This window comes from Ailuropoda melanoleuca, chromosome 13 (genome assembly GCF_002007445.2).
Source record: "Ailuropoda melanoleuca isolate Jingjing chromosome 13, ASM200744v2, whole genome shotgun sequence".
In the NCBI taxonomy this organism is placed as follows: domain Eukaryota; kingdom Metazoa; phylum Chordata; class Mammalia; order Carnivora; family Ursidae; genus Ailuropoda; species Ailuropoda melanoleuca.
Window position 1 is genome coordinate 7,189,811 of NC_048230.1, and position 20,844 is coordinate 7,210,654.

At 43.5% G+C, this 20,844-nt stretch overlaps 1 protein-coding gene across 2 annotated transcripts in view; it reads right to left on the bottom strand.

The window, feature by feature from the left end:
• MYO1D (myosin ID) overlaps nt 1-20,844 on the bottom strand; it is a 327,544-nt gene that overhangs the window by 137,873 nt on the left and 168,827 nt on the right. For both annotated transcript variants that reach the window (XM_034640509.1, XM_034640508.1), the window contains exons 17-19: nt 5,906-6,129; nt 1,117-1,261; nt 478-582 (exon numbers count right to left, since the gene is read on the bottom strand). In XM_034640509.1, coding sequence (XP_034496400.1) covers nt 478-582; nt 1,117-1,261; nt 5,906-6,129 — 474 coding nt within the window. The remainder of the gene's footprint in view (nt 1-477; nt 583-1,116; nt 1,262-5,905; nt 6,130-20,844) is intronic.

The following is a 20,844-nucleotide window of genomic DNA, read 5'->3' on the forward strand; positions in this document are numbered from 1 at the left end:
ATTATCTGCAGGCAAATAACTGTCCACACACACATCTTGCCTCAGACAAGCAACTAGATTCACAGCATGTGTAACTCCCCCTCCCCCACCACCCAAATTCTCTGTCCTCCCTTTTCTAGACTATGTTCTCCCTCCCTCCCTCCCCACCCTTAAAATAGTAAGAAAACATGTATGAGAAGTACTAAATGACCACAAACTACAAGGTAGACCAGCCCGTGCTGTGAAAGATACGCATGCAATAAAATACAAATCCCGGATCTCAGGGAGGTCCCCGCTAAAGCCGATAATCTCCACTCCAGAAGCCATAGTCGCCTCAGCCACTGCCCCCCCACCCCAGCACAGGCAGGTGGCGCTGAGTGACGGTGGAGCTGGGGCCGTAGCTGCTGTCATGGTCATGTTTTACTGCCGTCATGGCTAGGTTAAGGGCCCCTGAATCCATTGTTTTCTTCCCCCGAGGTCTGTCCCAGCCTGCCTCACCTTACGGACGTGACAGGAAAAGAGGATGTTCATGTATTTGTCCTTCCGCTTCAGTTCGTTTGCGACGGGGACAAAAGTGCCTGAGGTCTGAGGTGTGTCTGGCTTCTGAAAGGAAAAAGGAAACATGATGAAATGAGTCTGCTTAGCATTTTGGATGAGAAGGCAATCTTTTAGTGGCCTGGCTTTATAATCCTGCTCAGACAGATTCACCCACATGCTTTGATCCCCCATCCCAGATGGTGGGCTGCTACCAGGGTGTTACACCACCAAAGGGCCTATAAAATTTTTAAAATAAGGAATGAGAGGGAGGATGAAATGTAGCTCTGGGAATAATTAATATAAAGGTGGTAATTAAAAATAGCTGCTGAATTATGCAAGGGAGGGTTCAAATGCTCAAAAATTAGGTTTTGGAGTATGTCTGGTACATATGGCGCAGAGCAGCAGACAGCCCTTTCTAAAGCAGGGCAAACATCAGACTTTGCGCAGTTAGAAGCAACAAAATCTTTTAGCTTAATATCGCCCATAGAAGTTTAGTTTCTGTAGGTGTCTCATTCTTTCCGCAAAGTTTTGGAGAACAATTCTTCCCTTTCTTTGTAAAAGGAATCAGGGGTAGATTCCACTTTGTTCTCCCACACATACCGAAGCAAGATAGTTGCCCTCCCAGGCTCTCTGGAGTCCAAGGTCAGCCCTTTGACCTTTCAGCATTTCCATGGCTGCAACCTTGGCCCTGACCTGGGGCAGGTCGGAAGCAGGCAGGCTCTTGATGAGCTGGGATGCTCTCCATCTGTAAATGAATAAATGAAATGTATGAGGACTTAGAAACCCAATCCTATTCGTCACCCCAAATAACTGAGCGGCCATTAGGCAGAATTTAAATCAAAGTACTTGCAGGCTACCCTAAAAAAAAAGAAAAGAAAAGAAAAGAAAGGTCTCCAAAATATACACAGAACTTGTTAAAGTACACACAGTCTTGTAGACAAAGATTTTTGTGTAACTTGCTTTTTCATTTGTGTTTTGAAAGCAACTACAACTTTGTGATATGTGGGTTTTCTCATAACATTTACAGTCAGGGCATAGAAAGTTTAGATTCATTCTTCGTTCAATACTAAGGCACTTACTGAGCACTTTCTAGGCACTTGCTAAACTCCAGATGCTGTTCTAGGCAGTGGAGACCCAGCTGTGAGCAAACAGATCAAAGTCCTTTCTGCAAAGTGCTTACCTTCTAGAAGCAGGGACAGAGGACAAACTAAGTATGTGTGATGTGCTCAGAGCTATGGAGAAAATCAGGTGAGGAAAGGAGAGGAGTGTGGTGGCGGGCAGGAACAGGGGGTGGGTGTTATTCATACGGGGAGGTCTCGGGGACCACCACTGCTCAGGATGTACGAGCAGAGACCTTCAGGAAGCAAGGGAAATGCACGGACATGTGGGCAAGAGTGTGCTCGCCAGGAAGAGATGTTGGTGAACTGCAAGACGGGAAGACTTTCTTGGAGATTCGTAGTAGACTGGACCATGCCGCCAGAGGAGTGGCTCAGTGCTGAGCAGGCCACTCAGTGGAAGGAGAGGAACCCCTTCTGCAGAAACGGCCGGGAGAGTGCTTGGGCCCAAGGCAGCTGAAGCTCGTGGCCAGGGCAAGCGGGGAAGGATCTCACCGTGGGAGAGGTGCCCATGGTGAGATGGGGGCCCCTGCCATGGGGGAGCGCGTCAGAGGTAGTAGGATACAAACGGCAAAATCCTCCTCTCTGCCTTCTGTGGCCAACTGACACTGCAATGGGACAGACTGTCCTAAGGTCATTCCAGAAGATGCTGGAAGAATGACAGGCTGGGAGCAGTTGGTGGTCGTCATCAAGGTCACTGGTGACAGGCACATCTCACAACACTAAGTGGCTTGCTGAGCAACTGCCCCAATGAGCCCTTGGGTCCCAAATTTTACTCTCAGTGGGTGGGTGGGGACAGTCATTGCTCTGTCTGCTGCTCTGTTTTCAGCCTGAGTGCCCAGTCTGCTTGTCCCTTCTTTACTGCCCAACATGGCCCATGACAAGATCCATACCTGACTGCCTCCAGAGCTCAGAGGCACACAGGGCATCTAGGACCTGACCTATACACCCACGGAGAAAGCCGCATAGTCCCCTCACCCTGCTCAAGGAAACCACCATCTATAAAGATCGGTAGCCCCCAACATCATTTTTATGGCAGCATAACAATCGCCAGCCACAACATGAAGATGGGGGACAAAGCTGAGCATGAGGAAGGCTCCCCACCTTCCCAGAGTGAAAAAGAATTACCGTGAGAAACAGGTGCGAGCTTAACCACGATTAACATCGAGATTTTAGAAAAAACAAAAAAACCCCCCAAAAACAAAAGCCCACAAGCACATTGGAGTCCTTTAATGCATTTTTCTCAGTAGTCCACAGATCAAAAAAGTTACGAGTAAATTAAATAGGATACAGTGACTATATCGGGGGTTGGTAAACCACAGTCTGTGCCAAATTCAGCCCATGGCCTGGTTTTGTGCTGCTCACGAGCTAAGAATAGTTTTTTACATGTTTGACAAAATCAGAGCAAAACAAAGCAAAGTATGTGACAAAGACCATATGCAGCCCATAAAGCCTATGATATCTACTACCTGGCCCTTTACAGAGAAAGCTTGCCTTTGGGTGAGATTAACACAACCGGCAGGACGTGTTCAGGGTGTGCGCACGCGCGCGCGCACAGCAAGCAGCACAGATGCATTAGTTTCAAAACGCTCATTAACCTGAAGCTGTGAGAAGGCGGGGACTGTCTTTCCCACCTTTCTTGTCTGTCACCATATCCCTGGAACCTAGGCCTGTGCCCACGACACAGTCGGCCTCGCGTCAATGTTTGCTGGATGAATAAACTGAAGTTTGCAAAAACTAATCAATTCTAGGCTACCTAGAAAACCATCAAAATCTAAAAAGAAGAACCGTACAGGCCACAGTGCAACACGAACAAAATCAATAATTCCTTGTGGCCATTAAAAGTACGACACGGATCTTTATTGTCATGGACGGGTCTCCAATCTCCAAAACGTTTTTGAGTCATTCTATAGCCCTGCTGTGTGAAAAAGAGAGGAGAAAGAGCCCTAATGACATGGGACTGTAGGCATACCCACTCTTAGTATGAGCACACATGTCTACAGCGTTTACTATGTGCCAGGTACTGTCTGGAATGTTCCGTATATATATTCACTCATAATCTTTCTACAACCCTACGGGCAGGTACTACTGTTACGGTGCTTTTACGGATATGGTAACTGAGGCACAGAGAGATGCTCTGCTTCGCCCAAGGTTACACAACCAGGCAGGAGCAGAGATAGAACAGAAACCCAGGCTCCAGGATTTGCCTTTTTTTTTTTTTATATTTTATTTATTTATTTGACAGAGACAGCCAGCGAGAGAGGGAACACAAGCAGGGGGAGTGGGAGAGGAAGAAGCAGGCTCATAGCAGAGGAGCCTGATGTGGGGCTCGATCCCAGAGCGCTGGGATCACGCCCTGAGCCGAAGGCAGACGCTTAACAACTGCACCACTCAGGCGCCCCCAGGATTTCCCTTCTTTACCACTATCCCATGCTGTCTCTTACATGTGGGCGTGTGCTCGTAAATGCACAGAGACACAGAAGGACACACACTGTTCATGAGTGATTATCTCAGGGGAAGGAAAGAAAATGGGGGAGACAAGGGGAGGCGTGCAGGATTTCAACTTTGTATCTTATATATTTCTATATTATTTCACTTTAAAAAAACCCCACAATAACCACATGTATTCATGCATCGCTTAATTACTTTTTTTTTTTTAAAGATTTTACTTATTTATTCGACAGAGATAGAGACAGCCAGAGAGAGAGGGAAACACAAGCAGGGGGAGTGGGGGAGGAAGAAGCAGGCTCACAGTGGAGGAGCCTGATGTGGGGCTCGATCCCGCAACGTCGGGATCACGCCCTGAGCCGAAGGCAGACGCTTAACCGCTGTGCCACCCAGGCGCCCCCGCTTAATTACTTTTTAAATTGAGTCAAAATTCAGGTTACAGATGATACCGCTCGTGAAGAACACGTGTGCATTAAAAGCTGGCCAGGATTTACAATGGACATTTATAGTATTAGACCTGAGAACTGAGGCAATTTTGCTTTCAATAATTCCTTACTGAGCTCTTCTTTTTACTGAGTGATACCAGTTTTCTTTTTCTTCTTTCTTTTCTTTCTTTTTCTTTTTCTTTTTCTCTTTCTTTTTTTTACAAAAAGCAAATGGGAAATATATTAAAGAATTTTCTTCCTGTGCATTTTTATTTATCTTTTGATATCTGCCACCAGCTATACAGAGCTAGCTCTCAAGGAAGAGGAAATCTGATTTAGCCCAGAATTATAAATTAGTTCTTTTCTATTCGGTATGCCGGTTATTTCATAGTGTTTTTTGTGGAATACCACAGTGCCAAACGGCCACTTCTGAGAACCGTTAGCTTAGCTTATGTGACTAGATGGCTGTATCTAAGCATGGCTAAATGTATCTGGAGCACACCAGCGACAAACAAGCACGGATGATGAGGGGTAAGGGCTGTGAATAACTATAAACTCAGATTTGGGGCAGTTTATAAAAAACGAAGATCAGCTGGAAAGATACCAGATTTTACATGGGTGTTGATTTATGTTAAAAAAATAAAGGTGGCTCTAAAATGGTTGCTTTCCCTCTCACGCTTTAAAATCATCTGGGCGGGGGGCCCAGGTGGCGCAGTCGGTAAAGCATCCAACTCTTGGTTATGGCTTCAGGTCCTGATCTCAGGGTTGTGAGATCGAGCCCCGCGCAGGGCTCCATGCTCAGTGTGGAGTCTGCTTGAGATTCTCTCCCTCTCCCTCTGCCCCTCCTGCTCGTGCTCTCTCTCTCTCCCTCTCTAAAATAAATAAACCTTAAAAAAAAAATCATCTGGGAAACTTTGGAAAGGACCTTTGTTTGGGCCCCGCTTCCCGGTTCTGTTAAACAGGACTTCCCGGAGGCAGGACGTGGGCATCGGTATGTTTCATAAACTCCTTGGTAGGTTTCATAACCAGGATAGAGAAGCGTTGCTCTGAAAGGATTAACACACTTCCCAGTTTGAGTTATGTGTGGTGATTTTAATAAATACTTATTATTTGCTAATAAAAGATAGAGCCGGAAGGCTCATAGCTTCTCTTAACTGTGGCGTGATCCGGGCTTTGGGGTGCACAGCTGTCCTCCGCTACTGGAAGACTAAATGCACGGTCCCGTTGTCCTGAGAAGTAAACAGATGCCCCTTGAGAGTGAAATCTACAGACCTGAAGACCTGAGGTGACAGTCCCAGGGGCAGACAGCCGCGCCAATATCACGGCCTCAGATGTGGGGCTTTATACATTAAGTGTGCTCCCGTGAACGGATGCGGTATATACCAACGGGCTCCTTCTTACCTATTAAAAATGGCCTGTAAGGCCTCCTCGAAACGGCGGAGAACTTTAGGTGGGGTTGGCCACTTCACGTGCTTCCCGTGGTCCTTCATGGTCTTGACGCCGTGGAAGCGTCTGGCAACCTCATGAATGTACGATTTCACTTTGTAATGCCGGTAGTATCTGATAATCGTCAGAGCTGCCTTGGTCCTCTTGTACCGCATGCGGGCCAGCGTGCCTCGCCAGACCTTCACAACAGAGAAAGGAAAAGACAAGTGTTGCTGGCCGGCTGAGTCACTGGTACATGGTTTTGAACTTGTATAAAATCCTCTACTTAGAAACTACTAACGGGGGTGGGGGAATCTTGGGTGTCGTGCACAAAATCAGGCAGACAAAGCACGTCAGTTCTGTCTGCCACCAATAGGTGGCGCCAGGAGTCACGCTGGTCTTTGGCCTCAGCGGTCCAGCGGCTCCTGGTGTGCACTGGGGTGTGTGCTGACTCCGAGCCAGAGTCCTGTTTCACCTTCATGGTCATGAAGGGAGGAAAGCCAAAATGCACATGTCTCTGCGGAAATATCTGAAGGATGTGGAAAGGAAGCAAGATGAGGCAGAACCAAAAACCATCAACATCTACGGTGCTTGAACGAAACCTGGCTTTACACAGATGACACCACCCGCCACTACTGTACCGTCACGTGGGATTCACAAACTGACTTACACACAAGCTGTGCGGCCCCTCTCCCCAGGTGCTAGGTAAATTTCCCCCAAAATTAGATGCAGTCCTGGGGGAAGGGGAAGACAGATGACTAATAGTGTATGAATCTTTAAATTTCTTCAGTGCTCAGAAATCAATCAGACAATATATAAACATCTCCGTGCTGGCTTTACCCAAGCACGGTGAAGTCAGAGATCCTTACACTCTTCCTTCAGGATCCTTTGCCCAGATTCCTGTACTTCTCAATCTCTCAAGTAAAAAGAAATTTGGTATAATCTTCACTTCATGCTTGGGTCTTCCCCTATGAGAGACCTCCACCACCACAACTTACTCTTTCTTCTACAATATTTCCAGCATAAACCCCTTTCTGCTGCTAAAATCTCCAAAACCCCAAACTACTCGCACTGCTTTCTTCAGCAAATTCCTTGGACACCCACCATTGTGTTCTGGTTGATAGTTACTGCAGCTATTTCCATAACCAGTCCAATTCTTAGGTTATTGGTAATAAGCTCCCTCCCTGTTTCTGGCCTCCTGGGACCAAGATTTTCCACCTCTAATTCAAAGCCCACAGTATGGGGGCTCCAGACTCTCTCGGGTTTCTTGTATTTTCTCTTAAATCCCCACCTGTGCCACCGATTTCTCGGAAAAACTGGTGCAATACCTCTTTTATTCTGTTATTTTAGGGGTTTCTTTATGCAGACTCCTAAACTTGCATCACGTGCTCATGATGTGCTCCTTTTCTCAACCTGCTGCACCGTAAGGACAGACTTGTTTGCATGGGACGCATGAGCAGGTCACCAAGGGACCGCAAAGAGGAACTGACGAGTCAAGGAAAACCAGGATATGTAAGGGAAACGTGACATGTGAGCAGTTTGCGAAGGGAACCTAGAGCTCACGTATAAACAGAATATATAAAGACCATGAGGCAATGAAAACTTGTTTCTGCATGTGGCATCAGTACAGCAGCCCTTTTTAGCCAAAATGGCTCTCTTCCCCGTCGCCAAATCCATCATGCAGATGGCTTTGTTACGCCTCCACCCGAGTGCTAAAATAAAGGTCCCTTCTTTAGCAACTTGAAAAACCAAAAGAATACAATTACAGGGTGGAAGTCTGTGATTCAGTTTCTTAAACAAAACGCATTCTTAAAGTTTCATACTGTTTGTTGCTTTTCTCTTTTTTTGAAGGGGAAGGAAATTAAGACTCCCTGGGGCCACACCTGTATAGAAAATCAATCCTTAATTTTCAAGGAGTATTCACAGAATTTCTCATTAAGATGTTTTTGGTTTAATTCTTCAGTAATTTCAGGGAAAAAAAAGCATTTTATAAGTAAGGGCTTCTTAAGGAGCAGGTTTTTATGTTTAACATTCTTTTTTTTTAACATTTATTTATTTGAGACAGAGAGTGAGTGCACATGCACGTGGTGGGGATGGGGAGAGGCAGACGGAAAATCTCAAGCTGACTCCACGTTGAGCACAGAGCCCAACATGGGGCTCAATTTCAGGACCCTGAGATCATGACCTGAGCTGAACCAGGAGTCCAACGCTCAACCGACCGAGCCACCCAGGTGCCCTTAAGGGTAGATTTTTTTAAAAAAAAGCTTTGCTTAATTTATTTTGGGGGTGGGGAGAGAGAGCGCATGAGTGGAGAGAGGGGCAGAGGAAGAGGGAGACAGAAATCCCCACTTAGTTGGGAGCCTGATGTGGGGCTTGATCTCATGACCCTGAGATCACGACCTGAGCCAAAATCAAGACTAAACTCAGACTCAACCGACTAAGCCACCCAGGTGCCCCTGGAAACTCTTTAATGAATGTGAGCCATTCTTTCTCAGCCTACTAACTGCCCCGAAACAGCGTTGGGTTGGGTACTGTTTTATTCTTCCACCCATAATATGTACTAGATGTCCATATGTATATGCTTTATCTGGTCTCTCCGTTGCTCAAGAGGAATGAAAAGGGAGCTGGGGCTTTAGGTGGCTGCCGTCAAGCTCCCTTCTTAATAATAAAGAAATGCACCAGAAGTTTGCTTCACTGAGTCTGGGGTGTCTCGCAATCTTCTGGCTTGGTTGAGGACAGATATTTTTTTCATGTCTTGCAAAGCTTTTTCTTGATTCAGCTCTAATATTATTCCTAGCAGATGCTTCCCCTATTCCTTGCCCATTTATTGATATATCAGAGGCAGGAAAGATGGTAAACCTTCTTGACTCTTCTTGCCTGAGGGAAAATGTCTTCTTGATGGAAGTAAGGGTCCCCCGTGGAGGTGTGGGCTATTCCAGGCCTTCCCCCGGCATACCTTTGTACTTGACACTAACACCATCAAAAGCAGTGAGACTTCTCAGAATTCCCTCCTTGTACTTCTCCATGTTCCATTCTTCTCTTTGAAGAATGTATTGATTTTTTTTTTAGCACCTTCATTCAATTTGTTCCAATTTTTCTTTTTCTGGGTGACACTTCTCAGTTTATGGTATGAGGTTGGGATTTTTTTCTTGGTTTCAGGGTTCACATGGCGTGTTCTTTGTCATTTTTACATTTTTGTTAATTTCAGCATATTTGGGGGAAAGGAATTTTCGTGAGCCTGCAGTTACATTATCAGCTTTGTCAGACGTCCCTTAGGCTTTCATTTTTCAGCATCAGAGAAAAAGCAGCATTGAAAAACTACAGAGGAAAATGAGTGCAAAAAATTATTCATGTATTTTTCCTTATAATCTAAGTATATTTGGTTTAAACAGATATGCTCCCATGAGTTGGTGAATCTGTGCAGGGGAGGGTTGTTGTTGATCTTCCCACCAAGGGTCTGTAGGTTGGAATTTAAGGTATAAGACAGATTTTTCCACTTCCCTCTTTGTTTAAAGCAGCTTAAACTGTTGGGGTTTTCAAGAGTCATATAAAGCGTACGTCTGTGGAGGACTTTACCTGATGATGGGATGTCAGAGAACAGAGAATTAAATGTTATATTCAATAGCAAATGTTTAACACTTATATGCATATGTCAGAGAGGTGCAACAAAAAAACCCACAAGGGAGTCGAAGGGGCTCTTGTTAAAACAATATTAACATTAAAGAGGAACCAATCAGATATTATGTGTTTTAGGATATGATGCAAAAGAGTGGATGCTGAAGGCTGAAGGCAACAGAATGGGATCTGGGAGGGAACGTTAAGCAGAAACTACAAAGCAGAGGGTAGACTGACAGAGGAGAGGGCCTGCAAGTCGTTTCTTAGGTAGAAGAAAGAACAGAGGCAAACAGAGAGGCTGACTCAGAGGGAATAGTCAAGGTACAAAGAGAGACCATCAGAGAGCAGCACGCACACCCTTCCTGTTGAGTCCAATTCCTCCCTGGTGTACCTTTACCCCCTGTCGTCAATTCTGCCAACGCAGCGGCCAGAGTGATCCTTTTAAGACCAAAATCAGATCATGTCACTGCTCTGCTTGAAACTTTGCCACCGCTCTCCATTTCCCTAACAGCCGGAGCCCACGCACTAACCTACAAGGGCCCACATTCTCTGGGGCAGTTAGCTCCCCAGCTCACTCCAGCCACCCTCTGAGCTCCGGGCTGCTCCCTCTGCCTGGAATGATCTCCCCCCACCCAATATCACATGGCCAACTTCACTCTCTCTGCGTCCTTGCTCGGTGGTCCCCTTCCCAATAAGACTGGCCCTGAGCATCCCATTTACAATTCAACGTGTCTCCATCTTCCCCACCTGGCACTCTCCGTGCTCCTTCTCATGCTCCAGCTTTATTCCTGCCTCTAGCACTCGATGCTACCATGCAGCAGGTAACTCACATGTTACTGCATTGTTGACACTCTCCTCCCGCTGGCCTTTCAGCGCCAGCAGGCCAAGGGCTCTTTGTCTCTTACTCACTGATGAAACTCCACCGCCTAGAACAATGCCAAAGACATAGTAGCCACTTGACTGTATCTGCCGAATGAATGAACATATGCACCTTCATCTTCCAAGCCCGATACTGAATCTTTCGTTTTGACTGTCATAGTTTCCATTTTCAAGACTCATCCCTGTTCTCCAAATATTTCTTTTAATTAATTAATTAAAAAGGCTTTATTTATTTGAGAAAGAGAGCGCGCATGAGTAGGGAGGGCAGAGGAAGTGGCAGAGGGAGAGGGAGAACAGACCCCCTGCTAAGCGTGGAGCCTAACATGGGGCGCCATCTGAGGACCCTGAGATCATGACCTGAGCCGAAGTCTGACCCTTAACTGACTTAGCCACCCAGGCGCCCACAAATATTTCTCTTAAAAGCACATTGCTCTTGTTTAACAAAAGCAACATTTCATCCTTCCTCTCTGAGGATATGAATCATGGTTTTACTTTTTACAATGCTCCCTGCATTGTATGTTACTTCTAAATCCCCTCTTTTCCCATTTGTCTTGGTCTCGGACTTTCATGCTAGAGGCCTTCCTCAAATCTCCCTGGATCCTTGGCCTTCTATTACTGAATGCCACTGGAGAGCTCAGTGTATGTGTTTAGGAATGGGGGGGGGGCTTCAGTACACAGGGTATTAGGTGGGTACCATCCATGGGGAACCCTGGGATGTCAGTGTTTTTCCTCTTTGCTGCCAGAATTTTGAGTAAAGGGGCACTGGGGTGAATCTTTAGTCTCTGGACTTCAACTTACTTTCCTTGGTTTCAGTATAGTGCCTGACCCCTTTCCCCCACTGTGCCTGGTGTCCCCCAAAGCGCAGAGCTTCTCTGGTTGTATTCCTTCAGGGTAAGCTTCTTGTCTTCTACCAGAATGAGACTGAGGTAGTCACCCGGCTTTGTGAGGTTGGGGAGAGACCTTTGTTTTGCTATTTATACAGGCTGTTAACCAACATCCTTCAGCCCTCCCCCTCACCCCTACCTCCAGAGGTACCTGGTCCTTCCCACTCCTGCATCTTCTTCAGCCCTGCGGTTGGGCAAACTGGCTTGCCTGTCTGCCTTCCCTGCAGGCGCTGAGATGTCAGCTGTCTCCACCTGCTTGGGGGACTAGCCACACATCCACTTATTTCCAAAATTATGTTGATGCCTCTTGTCTGCTGTTGTTGCTCCTATGTGTCTATTTGTCCTTGTGGGTTTCTCCCATTTTTATCCCTTACTGCTCATTTAGGGGTTTGGAGAGGGCGTGGATATAAACACAATCTGTCATGTTTAACCAGATGTTTTTATAATGCTATCTTAATTCTACCATGTTTTCCTCTGGTGCATACTTCCTCAGTGGTCAGGCATTTCAAAGCAACATCTGTCATTAAAGTACAAGATTCATTTTGCAAAAAGATGTAGGATTCTAGGTTACGCTCTATTAAGAAGTAGGTCAGTTACATACCTTCGGTTTAGCCTCAGAAACACAGGTCAGCTTTCCTTCTCTGCTTCCAGTTCTCTGTTTTGTTCTGTTTTTGTTTTCTGGTCATCATGGGGGTTAGGCCCTTTCTGTCCTGTTCTCCAACAGCTCCCTGGTGCTCTGATTTGGATAATCTCTTGGTTTCCACAACCGGAACCCTCCAAAATTTCAGCTTCCCGGGCCCTCCATGTCTAGGGACAACTTCTGGGAGAAACCTCTTTCCTGTTCCTAAACTTAAATTCCCCAGTTTTTCTGGCAGAGTTTTGACAGTTTCTGGCTATTAAGGAGCTGTGGTAGATAAGAATGTATTGAGGTCACAGGCTGAACTCTGAACTGTAAAATCCATAAAATCTATCCACACACCCCATCGAATGACAGTAGTGCCCTCCTTATCCATGGTTTTGCTTTCTGTGTTTTCAGTTACCCGCACTTAACCACGGTCTGGAAGCAGACGGCCCTCCTGACGTACGGTCAGAAAGTCAACTGTAACCTCACACTACGTCACAGTGCCTACGTCATTCACCTCACGTCATCTCATTACGGAGGCATTACCTTACATCATCACAAGAAGGGTGCGTACAGCACCGTAAGGTATATATATTTTTAGATTTTTTATTTATTTATTCGACAGAGATAGAGACAGCCAGCGAGAGAGGGAACACAAGCAGGGGGAGTGGGAGAGGAAGAAGCAGGCTCATAGCAGAGGAGCCTGATATAGGGCTCGATCCCATAACGCCGGGATCACGCCCTGAGCCGAAGGCAGACGCTTAACTGCTGTGCCACCCAGGCGCCCCCGTAAGATATTTTGAAAGAGAGTGCACATTCACATAACTTTTATCATCATAAATTGTTGTAATTGTTCTATTATTAGTTATGGTTGTTAATCTCTTACAGTGTCTCTTTTATAAATTAAACGTTATCATAGGTACATATGTATGAGGAAAAACAAGGTAGGTATAGGGTTCAGTACTATCTGTGGTTTCAGGCATCCACTGGGGGTCCTGAAATGCATCCCCTGTAGATAAGGGGGGACTACTGTAGAACATGATGGTTGCATCCCATTTGGGATATTTCATGATTGATTAATGAAGGTTTGGCCTTTTTTAGGGGTTACTTTAAAAAAAGACTTAAAGATAGTAAAATCTTCCCAAGTAATTCATCTTCACCTCAGATATTTCTATGAGGGGTAAGATGAATAAAGACCTGAAGTACTATTTATAAAGTGCAGTGCCAATGTTTTTGCCAGAATAGCAGGTTAATATGTGACAAGAAGAAAATCTGACTGGATGTAATTTGTAGGCTCTTAGCATATATATATAGACACAAAATTCCTTAGTTTTATAGATAAATTAATAGCATCTTGAGGACCTGAGGGGAAATTAAGAAATAAGGAAATAACCAAATCTTTAGTCAATAAACAAATGTAAAACCAGTAAAATAAGGAGACCTCCCCCAAAGAAAACCCAAACCAAAAAACCCACAAATAAAGAAAGGTGTGAGTCAGATCATTATAAGCTGTCCTGATGAACTTAATTAAGTGTGTGTAGGGTGGTGTATGCCCAGTGGAGTGGATTTTATCATCCCTGAACTCCTTTACCTTGGTCTGATAGACTAACCTGCAGTCAGTTGACTTGTGAAGCTTCATTTAGGACGTGTACATTTTACATATGGCCTTGTCCACAGTGGGTCTGGCTAAAGGCAGCCTAGCAATTCTTCAGGGCATACAACTGTGGGCCGTTAATCATTTCTTTACTATGATGAGTCCACAATCTGACAGCCTACTTTAACTGTAACTTCAAGAAGCAATTAAAGCATTTGGTCAATTATTGTCAGAAGACCAGCTGAATATTAACTTGATCAAAGCCCAAAAGGCGATTCTTTTGAAGACAATTAAAAATAAAATCACTCCAGCTAACAGGTTAAGTAATTCTGATAAGCCTTTCAGGATCCAGCCTTGTTCAAAGGTAAACACGGTGTGGTGCTGTACTGAAGTGATTGCTCTCTTTGCTTTGGTTTTGCTTTCTTGAAAGAGGGCGTACAAAATTGGTAACTCACCTTCAAAATCTCTGAGGTCAAGGCTATCTCAAAACTGCTTTTTGATACAGAACCACAGGGTTCTGGCCAAGTATGTGGGCATGGGAGGAGATCCAATGAGGTGTCTTAGGGATGTTTTAGCTTTGTTTGAAGACGTGTACTGTCTTTTCCACCCTCCATACCTACCTCCGTCTAATACTGAGGGGGCTGACCGTCTGGTCAGGGTACAAGCTGGGCTTGTATAACAAATGTCCTGACTTTTCTTCCTCTGTGTCTAGCATCTAAAACAAGCAGAACTCCTTAAAAAAATAACCCAGTACACCTTTGCTTTCAGATGCTTGCAAATGATCTCAATTTTGAATGGTTCTCTAGATCATGCAAGAGTTCAGATAATGACTGATATTTGAAAGGACCTGCGGAAGGTGCATCCTAACATTCTTTTCTATAGAGTTCCAAAAGTGAATTCTGGGACACAAGGCCTTTGAAATGCTCTCTGAGAAAGAGGCTCCATTTTCAGTAAGTTCGGGAAAGCTGTGTACAGCAATTCTTTCTGGGAGAGTCATGATGCACATCTAGCATATTAAAAGCTCTGAAAAGTTTCATGTAAATAAACCTATTTTAACTTTGTTCAACAGAAGTTAAAAAACATATTTGACTACAGAATCCTTTGTACGCAGTTTACTCACTCATTTGGAAGGGGGTCAAGATTTGCCATCCCAGAATAGGCCACCACGGCATAAGCATCATTTTGAACATTAATTCATGCCACAAGAATTTCCCAAATTGCTACTATACGTGTAGTGTCTGTAGGGAATTTGGAGGAAAAGAGGAGTCACCCCTGATATCCTAGAAAAACCAAAATGCCTATGAGATACCTGGAAAACCACCACAACTAATCCCTTAGAAAGTAAGATCTGGTCATATAACAAAGCTGGAATCCTTAGCCACAGTGAGGCTGTTTCAAGAAGTCCAGCACTGTGCAGAGGGACAGCTCCCTGGCTTGGGAGTGGGGTGGAGTCTGGGGATGGAGCAGAGAGAACCCTGCTCTGGAAGGAGAGGCCAGCATTTCCCTCGGACAACTGGGGGAACGATGCCATCAAATTTTGCAGGCTTCAGGATGCAAGAGCAAGGATGTTGCATTAAGTAACTTATAAAAGCAAGACCTAGTATTCCATTAAACAGTTTCTGATAATGAGCAAAAATTTGAAAATGTTATTTCAAAGGTTCTTTCCAATCCAAAGTGCACATGGAACTGACAACGACAATCTTCGATTTTCCTCTGATTACTACCCCTAAGGGAAGGGAGAGAAAACATTATTTCACTATGACGTGCCAGGCTTTGTGCTAGACGTTTGACATATGTTAAAAGTAGGTATTTTAAAAGAACAAACATTTTCCAGACCTATGATCTCTACTTCTACAGAGGAATGCAATACACATTCACAGCTCTTGCTAGTAGCCTGGCTCTGGTTGCAGGCAATGGAAGAATGGTGCTAGTAGGGTTCTGTTAGACCAATGCTCCTCCATGTATCCCTGGGTTCCAGCATGCCATCAGGTACCAGTGCTCCCAGGACAGTGATACCATAGGGTGAAGAGGTTTCTTGGCGGAAGGGAATACTCTGGACAAGGTCCCTTGGATTACTACAGTAAACATCAAATATGCTTCTTCTTTTCATTATCCTTAGATTGTAATTAGTGTAAGGGGGAATGACAGGATAAGAAAACGTGCAGTTGATAAGGACAGACACTTTTTTGACAGTTCAAGTTGACCCAAGTTGAACATAATAGGATTAAGGAACTATGAAGACCATTACTGGTCATAACTCAATTACAAAGAAAAAAAATACAATGGCATTGAGCGTGTGATTTATCACACAGTGGGCAATATATGTGATCAAGTTAATAAGCAGCTCATGTTAGAATAATACAGGAAGAAATGTTAATGTTTAGAGAAAGATCTGGATAAAGTAAAATGCTAGACTGGCTGTGATGTTGAGGCTTTACATTTGCACATATAGCTGTAACTGTCTTTATTACTGAAAATCCTGCCAGAAACATAACCTTGTACTTATAAATCTTTTTTTTAAAGTGTTAGAAATTTTATTAAAGTTAACATTCCACAAGATCATACTCCTACAAATCAAACTGCAAAAATTTCCAGGCATACAAACTAACATCTGTGTTAATGTGCCACCTTTCTTCTCCAAATGTCAAAAATGTACTTGTTTTAGTGATACAAAAAGTCTTTAGAAAATCAAATCTACTGCCCATTTGTGCTGGGTAAGAAACCTACGTCTTCATTCATTTCATGAAATCCATGTTAAAAGAACCCTGTCTTGGTTGTCTATGATCACAGCACTCTTGTATTCATCCATTTTCCTCAATTCCCCCTAGTGGACGGCCATCTTGTTTTCTCAGTGGTTGGGTGCATTTGAGACTCTTCGAGCTGACTGGGTGTAAATGTTTCCACCAACATCTATGACGCTGTACAGGCCCTTTAGAGAATTAAGTGTCTGGAGTCATATTTTTGCTATATAAAATAGAGGCTTTTGCAAATATTTCCTTTATACCAAGGATAAAACTCCATGGGTCTCAGTCTTCAAAATGGCATACCTCAAATAAAAGAGCTATATTTGTTCAAAACCATCATCAATCAAATTTAGTTTTAATCTTGTAAGTTACCCAGACTGAAAGGGGCTCTCCTCGCATGGTCCCCTTTGGGCTCAGATGTGCCCCCCCTTTCCCAGTGGGGCTGCTGGGGCAGCAAGCCCCCCACTTCTGCCATGGTTTCTGCCACGGGGCCCTGCACACCCCCCCACTTGTAAATCTAAAAACTCCTACTACCTATTTTTTTCTCAAGAAATGTTTTGTAATACAATATTTGAAAAGTGAGGTTTCTTAGTTATACACCAAGAAAGTCACAACAGATTTAAATGGATGTCAACAGGAAATGTGATTAATTTTTCAACTAACTTCTCTAGAATCTATTTTAAAAATAAGTTTATATTTTTATCAGTCATTTGTAATTCTTTTTTGTGAACTGTGTATTTCTATTCTTTTTGATCCATTTTCTTTTGATTGTCTTTTTTATTGACTTATATGAGCTCTTTTTAAATTAAAAGGATCATCCTGTTGTCACTGGTGTTTTAAATTTCTTCCCAGCATGCCAGTGATCTTCTGATACTCTTTATGGAATACTGCCATCCAGAAGTTGTTTCCTGGTTTTTGTTTTTTAAATTTTAGGTAGCCAAATGGACTCACTTTCTTTTATGACTAAATACACATTAATAATCATAAAATGCTCTGCAATGGATCTTATTTGACACGAGGCACATTTTTCCATGTGATCAAATATTCTCCTATAATGTAATTCTGAATGACCTGACAGTACTCGGTCAGACAGATGCATACGATTCAGTTAATCAAGACCCCGCTGTGAGATATTTTTGTTGTTTTCTATTTCTTTTTTGGCAATTATAAATATCATTTTAGTAGTATCATTGTACCTAAATTCATGTGCATGAATGATTTACAACAAAGTTCTAAAAGCAGAATTGCTGTTGTTTTCAGCTGCCACATATTAAATTCCCATTTCCAAATTCTACCATGTGAACAGTTAAAAAGAATCAAGTAAATTGATAACATGATGTTGCTATGATGAAAGTCCTTTATGAGTGTTACTCTACTTTTTAAAAATTCACCAGTGATTTGAATTTTTTTCTTTTGTGAAATATCTCTTCATTGTTTTTGTTTTTTTTTTTTTTTACCCATCATAGCTTCATAATTTTACATAATGATTTGTAAGGGCTTTTTATATACCTTTGTTACCTTTCCAAAGATTTCTTAGCATTTTGCCTTTTACCATCTCCTGGCCACAGTTATTGGTTTAGGCCAATAAAACATGAGAAGAATTCTGACTGGTGGTTGTGAGGAAGGGAATTTCTCATTTTTCGGAGAAAACGTTCAAGGACTTCTCAAAGTGACTCTCCTTGACCAGAGAGAAAACCGTGGTTGCTGAGACTGTTAGCAGCCATCTTGCAACCACAAGGGGGAGCCACACTGAGAATGAAGATGCTCCAAGAGAAGGCGGAGGAGGGCTTGTCCCCAGATCCCTGGGACACATTCTGTGCTGATTTGCAATGCACTGTCTTTTGTTTTCTTTTCTTTTCCTCTCTCTTTCTTCTTCCTTCCTTTCTTCCTTCCTTTTTTTTTTTTTTTGCAACTAAGCACATTGTGATACAATGTGGGGTTTTTTTGTTTGTTTTTTTATTTTTTATTTTTTATTTATTTTTTTTTAAAGATTTTATTTATTTATTTGACAGAGATAGAGACAGCCAGCGAGAGAGGGAACACAAGCAGGGGGAGTGGGAGAGGAAGAAGCAGGCTCACAGCAGAGGAGCCTGATGTGGGGCTCGATCCCATAACGCCGGGATCACGCCCTGAGCCGAAGGCAGACGCTTAACCGCTGTGCCACCCAGGCGCCCCTGTTTGTTTTTTTAGAAACAGCAGTTTTAGATGTTCACGCAGGGATACCTATCAGTCTTTGTCTTCATGTATTCTTCTTTTGCTGCTGCTATACTTAGAAAGGCCTTCTCTACTTCAAAATCAAATATGTGTCGATAAAATGATTTTGTTTTGTTAAAATGCAAGCTCTAGGGGAGGGCGGGAAGGGGGACTCAACACAAGTGGAAGACAGCCTTTACTTTACAATCACTTCTCGAATGTCAGGACGTTGTATCTACTCCGGTAGATTATCCACAATTAAAGATGTGTGGAATGCTCACTGAAGCTCTGGATTCTTTGAAATACAAAGGAGTTACCAGCTATAGCCGAGGACTATGACAGGAGAAATGTTCTATGTGGGTCAAACCGGTGGGAGCAGACAGAGGCTAACGCAGCTCCTACCTGGGCAGGCACTAAGAAGCGTTCATACTGGAAATCGTTATGAGGGCGTCTCTCCCGAAACAGAGGTATCAAAAGCCAGTGGGAAGTAATCGGGGGGGAAACACAAGCGCATGTGTACACACATACACACACACACACACACACACACACACAATTAATTACTTGACTGCAAAAGGTAGAAGGTATACTGAAAAGGGTATATACTATGGATCAATGGTAAGAAATTAGCAGTTTCATGCAAAGTCAGAGTATGCATATCTTGAATTCAGAAACAAATCCGACTGCTTTTCAAATGAACGGTTCTTTCTGTGTGTGAACCTTGGAAATATTTTAGGATCATCAAAATCGACTTCCTCCTCCTCCCCTCCCCGCATTCATCTCCACTGGCTTGTGATCAATATTTCATGGACTCTTCTATAGCCGCCCTGTAGGCATCCTTCCGGAAAACCAAAACCCAAATTCTGGCTGAAAACTTGCACAGACATAAACCATGCTGCACTGAACCTTGAAGAAATGGATGCGCGCCAGTGAGAGAAAATGAGGGCTGCCCAGACACCTCCGGATGCTTAAGCCCTCTCTTGGTGCAGCCTCCCTGCGTACGTATTTCCCTCTGCTCGAACCTTCTCTCCCCACACTCTCCCTAGGGGCACACCCTTCTCAAACCTTCAGTCGCAGCTTCACATCACCTCCTCAGCAAGGTCTTCTCCGAAATACATTTCCCTGCGCTCTGAATGACCACCTCAGCTGAGCCCTGACTCTCCTTCATAGCTATACCCGATTTGTACTTATCTGATTTTTTTTTTTACTACTCTTCGATTAGACTGTATGTTACCAATTTGCCAGTGAGTAACTCTGTAAGGACACAGACTATTTCTATTATATTCATCCCAGAGTTTCCAGGGAGTGACTAGCAATAAGCACATATGTTGAAGGAGTGGATACTTACAGGCTTGAATAAACTCAATACCCTTATTAAGTTTAAAAGAAGCCTTGCTTATCTGTCAAAAAGGCCCCGCAGGTGTTTGATATCCAAGAAAAGCTGAGCTACCTTAAGGTTTAAGAGCCCACTTAAAGGAAAGAGCTTATCCTGCTGCACAACTGTGAAGACGCGCCAAGCAAATTATGAAATGCTCAAGAAATACACGGCGGCTGCCAGGCAGTTCTCGAGTCTGCGTGGAATTTCAAAATCCAGGTTGGTGGTCAATGTAATGGTTCTAGAGCAATCTTGCAGTCTAGCTCGAATAAGCATCAACCTGAGAAACTGTTACCAATTTGCCAGTGAGTAACCTGATGCATGAAAAAGTCTGGTTCCCAGTGAATATTCCTTTCACATTAAAAGAATTTCACTGAAAATATAAAAATCTCTATCTTCAGTAAGTTGGCTCTGTTATAGCTATGAAAATGCGAATGTTCTAAATTAAGTTCCTACTTTCCTGTTCAGTCCAGTTACAAGATTTTTCATGAAAAATTCCCCCTTTGTCTTATTTTTCTTCTTTTGACAGAGGTCAACACCTCAGGGTCACTGCATTTTATCAGGTGACTTAGGAAAATGTGATGTCCTCATTCTCTCTCTTGAGGTCAGCAAGACTAAGAGCCCATGCAGTCTACTTTGTATAATATAATATTCCTCTGTTATTAGAATGAGACCAAAATAAAACAAATGAACAAAAAACCCAACCAAACAGAAAACCCCCCAAAACTCCCAAACAAACCCTAGACTGGGGAATTTTATCAAATTCAAATATACAAATGTCTTATACTGGTTTTCAAACTAACAAAAATCAGATTACAATGAATGCATAAGAACCAACTCATGGTTGGATTACTTAGAGGAACCACTGTTCAAAGCTCACAAGCCAAAGATGACACGAGAAGATACTGTAAGTATTACAGCTTTGGCTTTGACTCAGCAGCTCACGGGTCTGCTCCAGTTCACGGCTCTTTTTGAGAGGCTATCCAGCAAATATTCTGTTCTTCCAAAG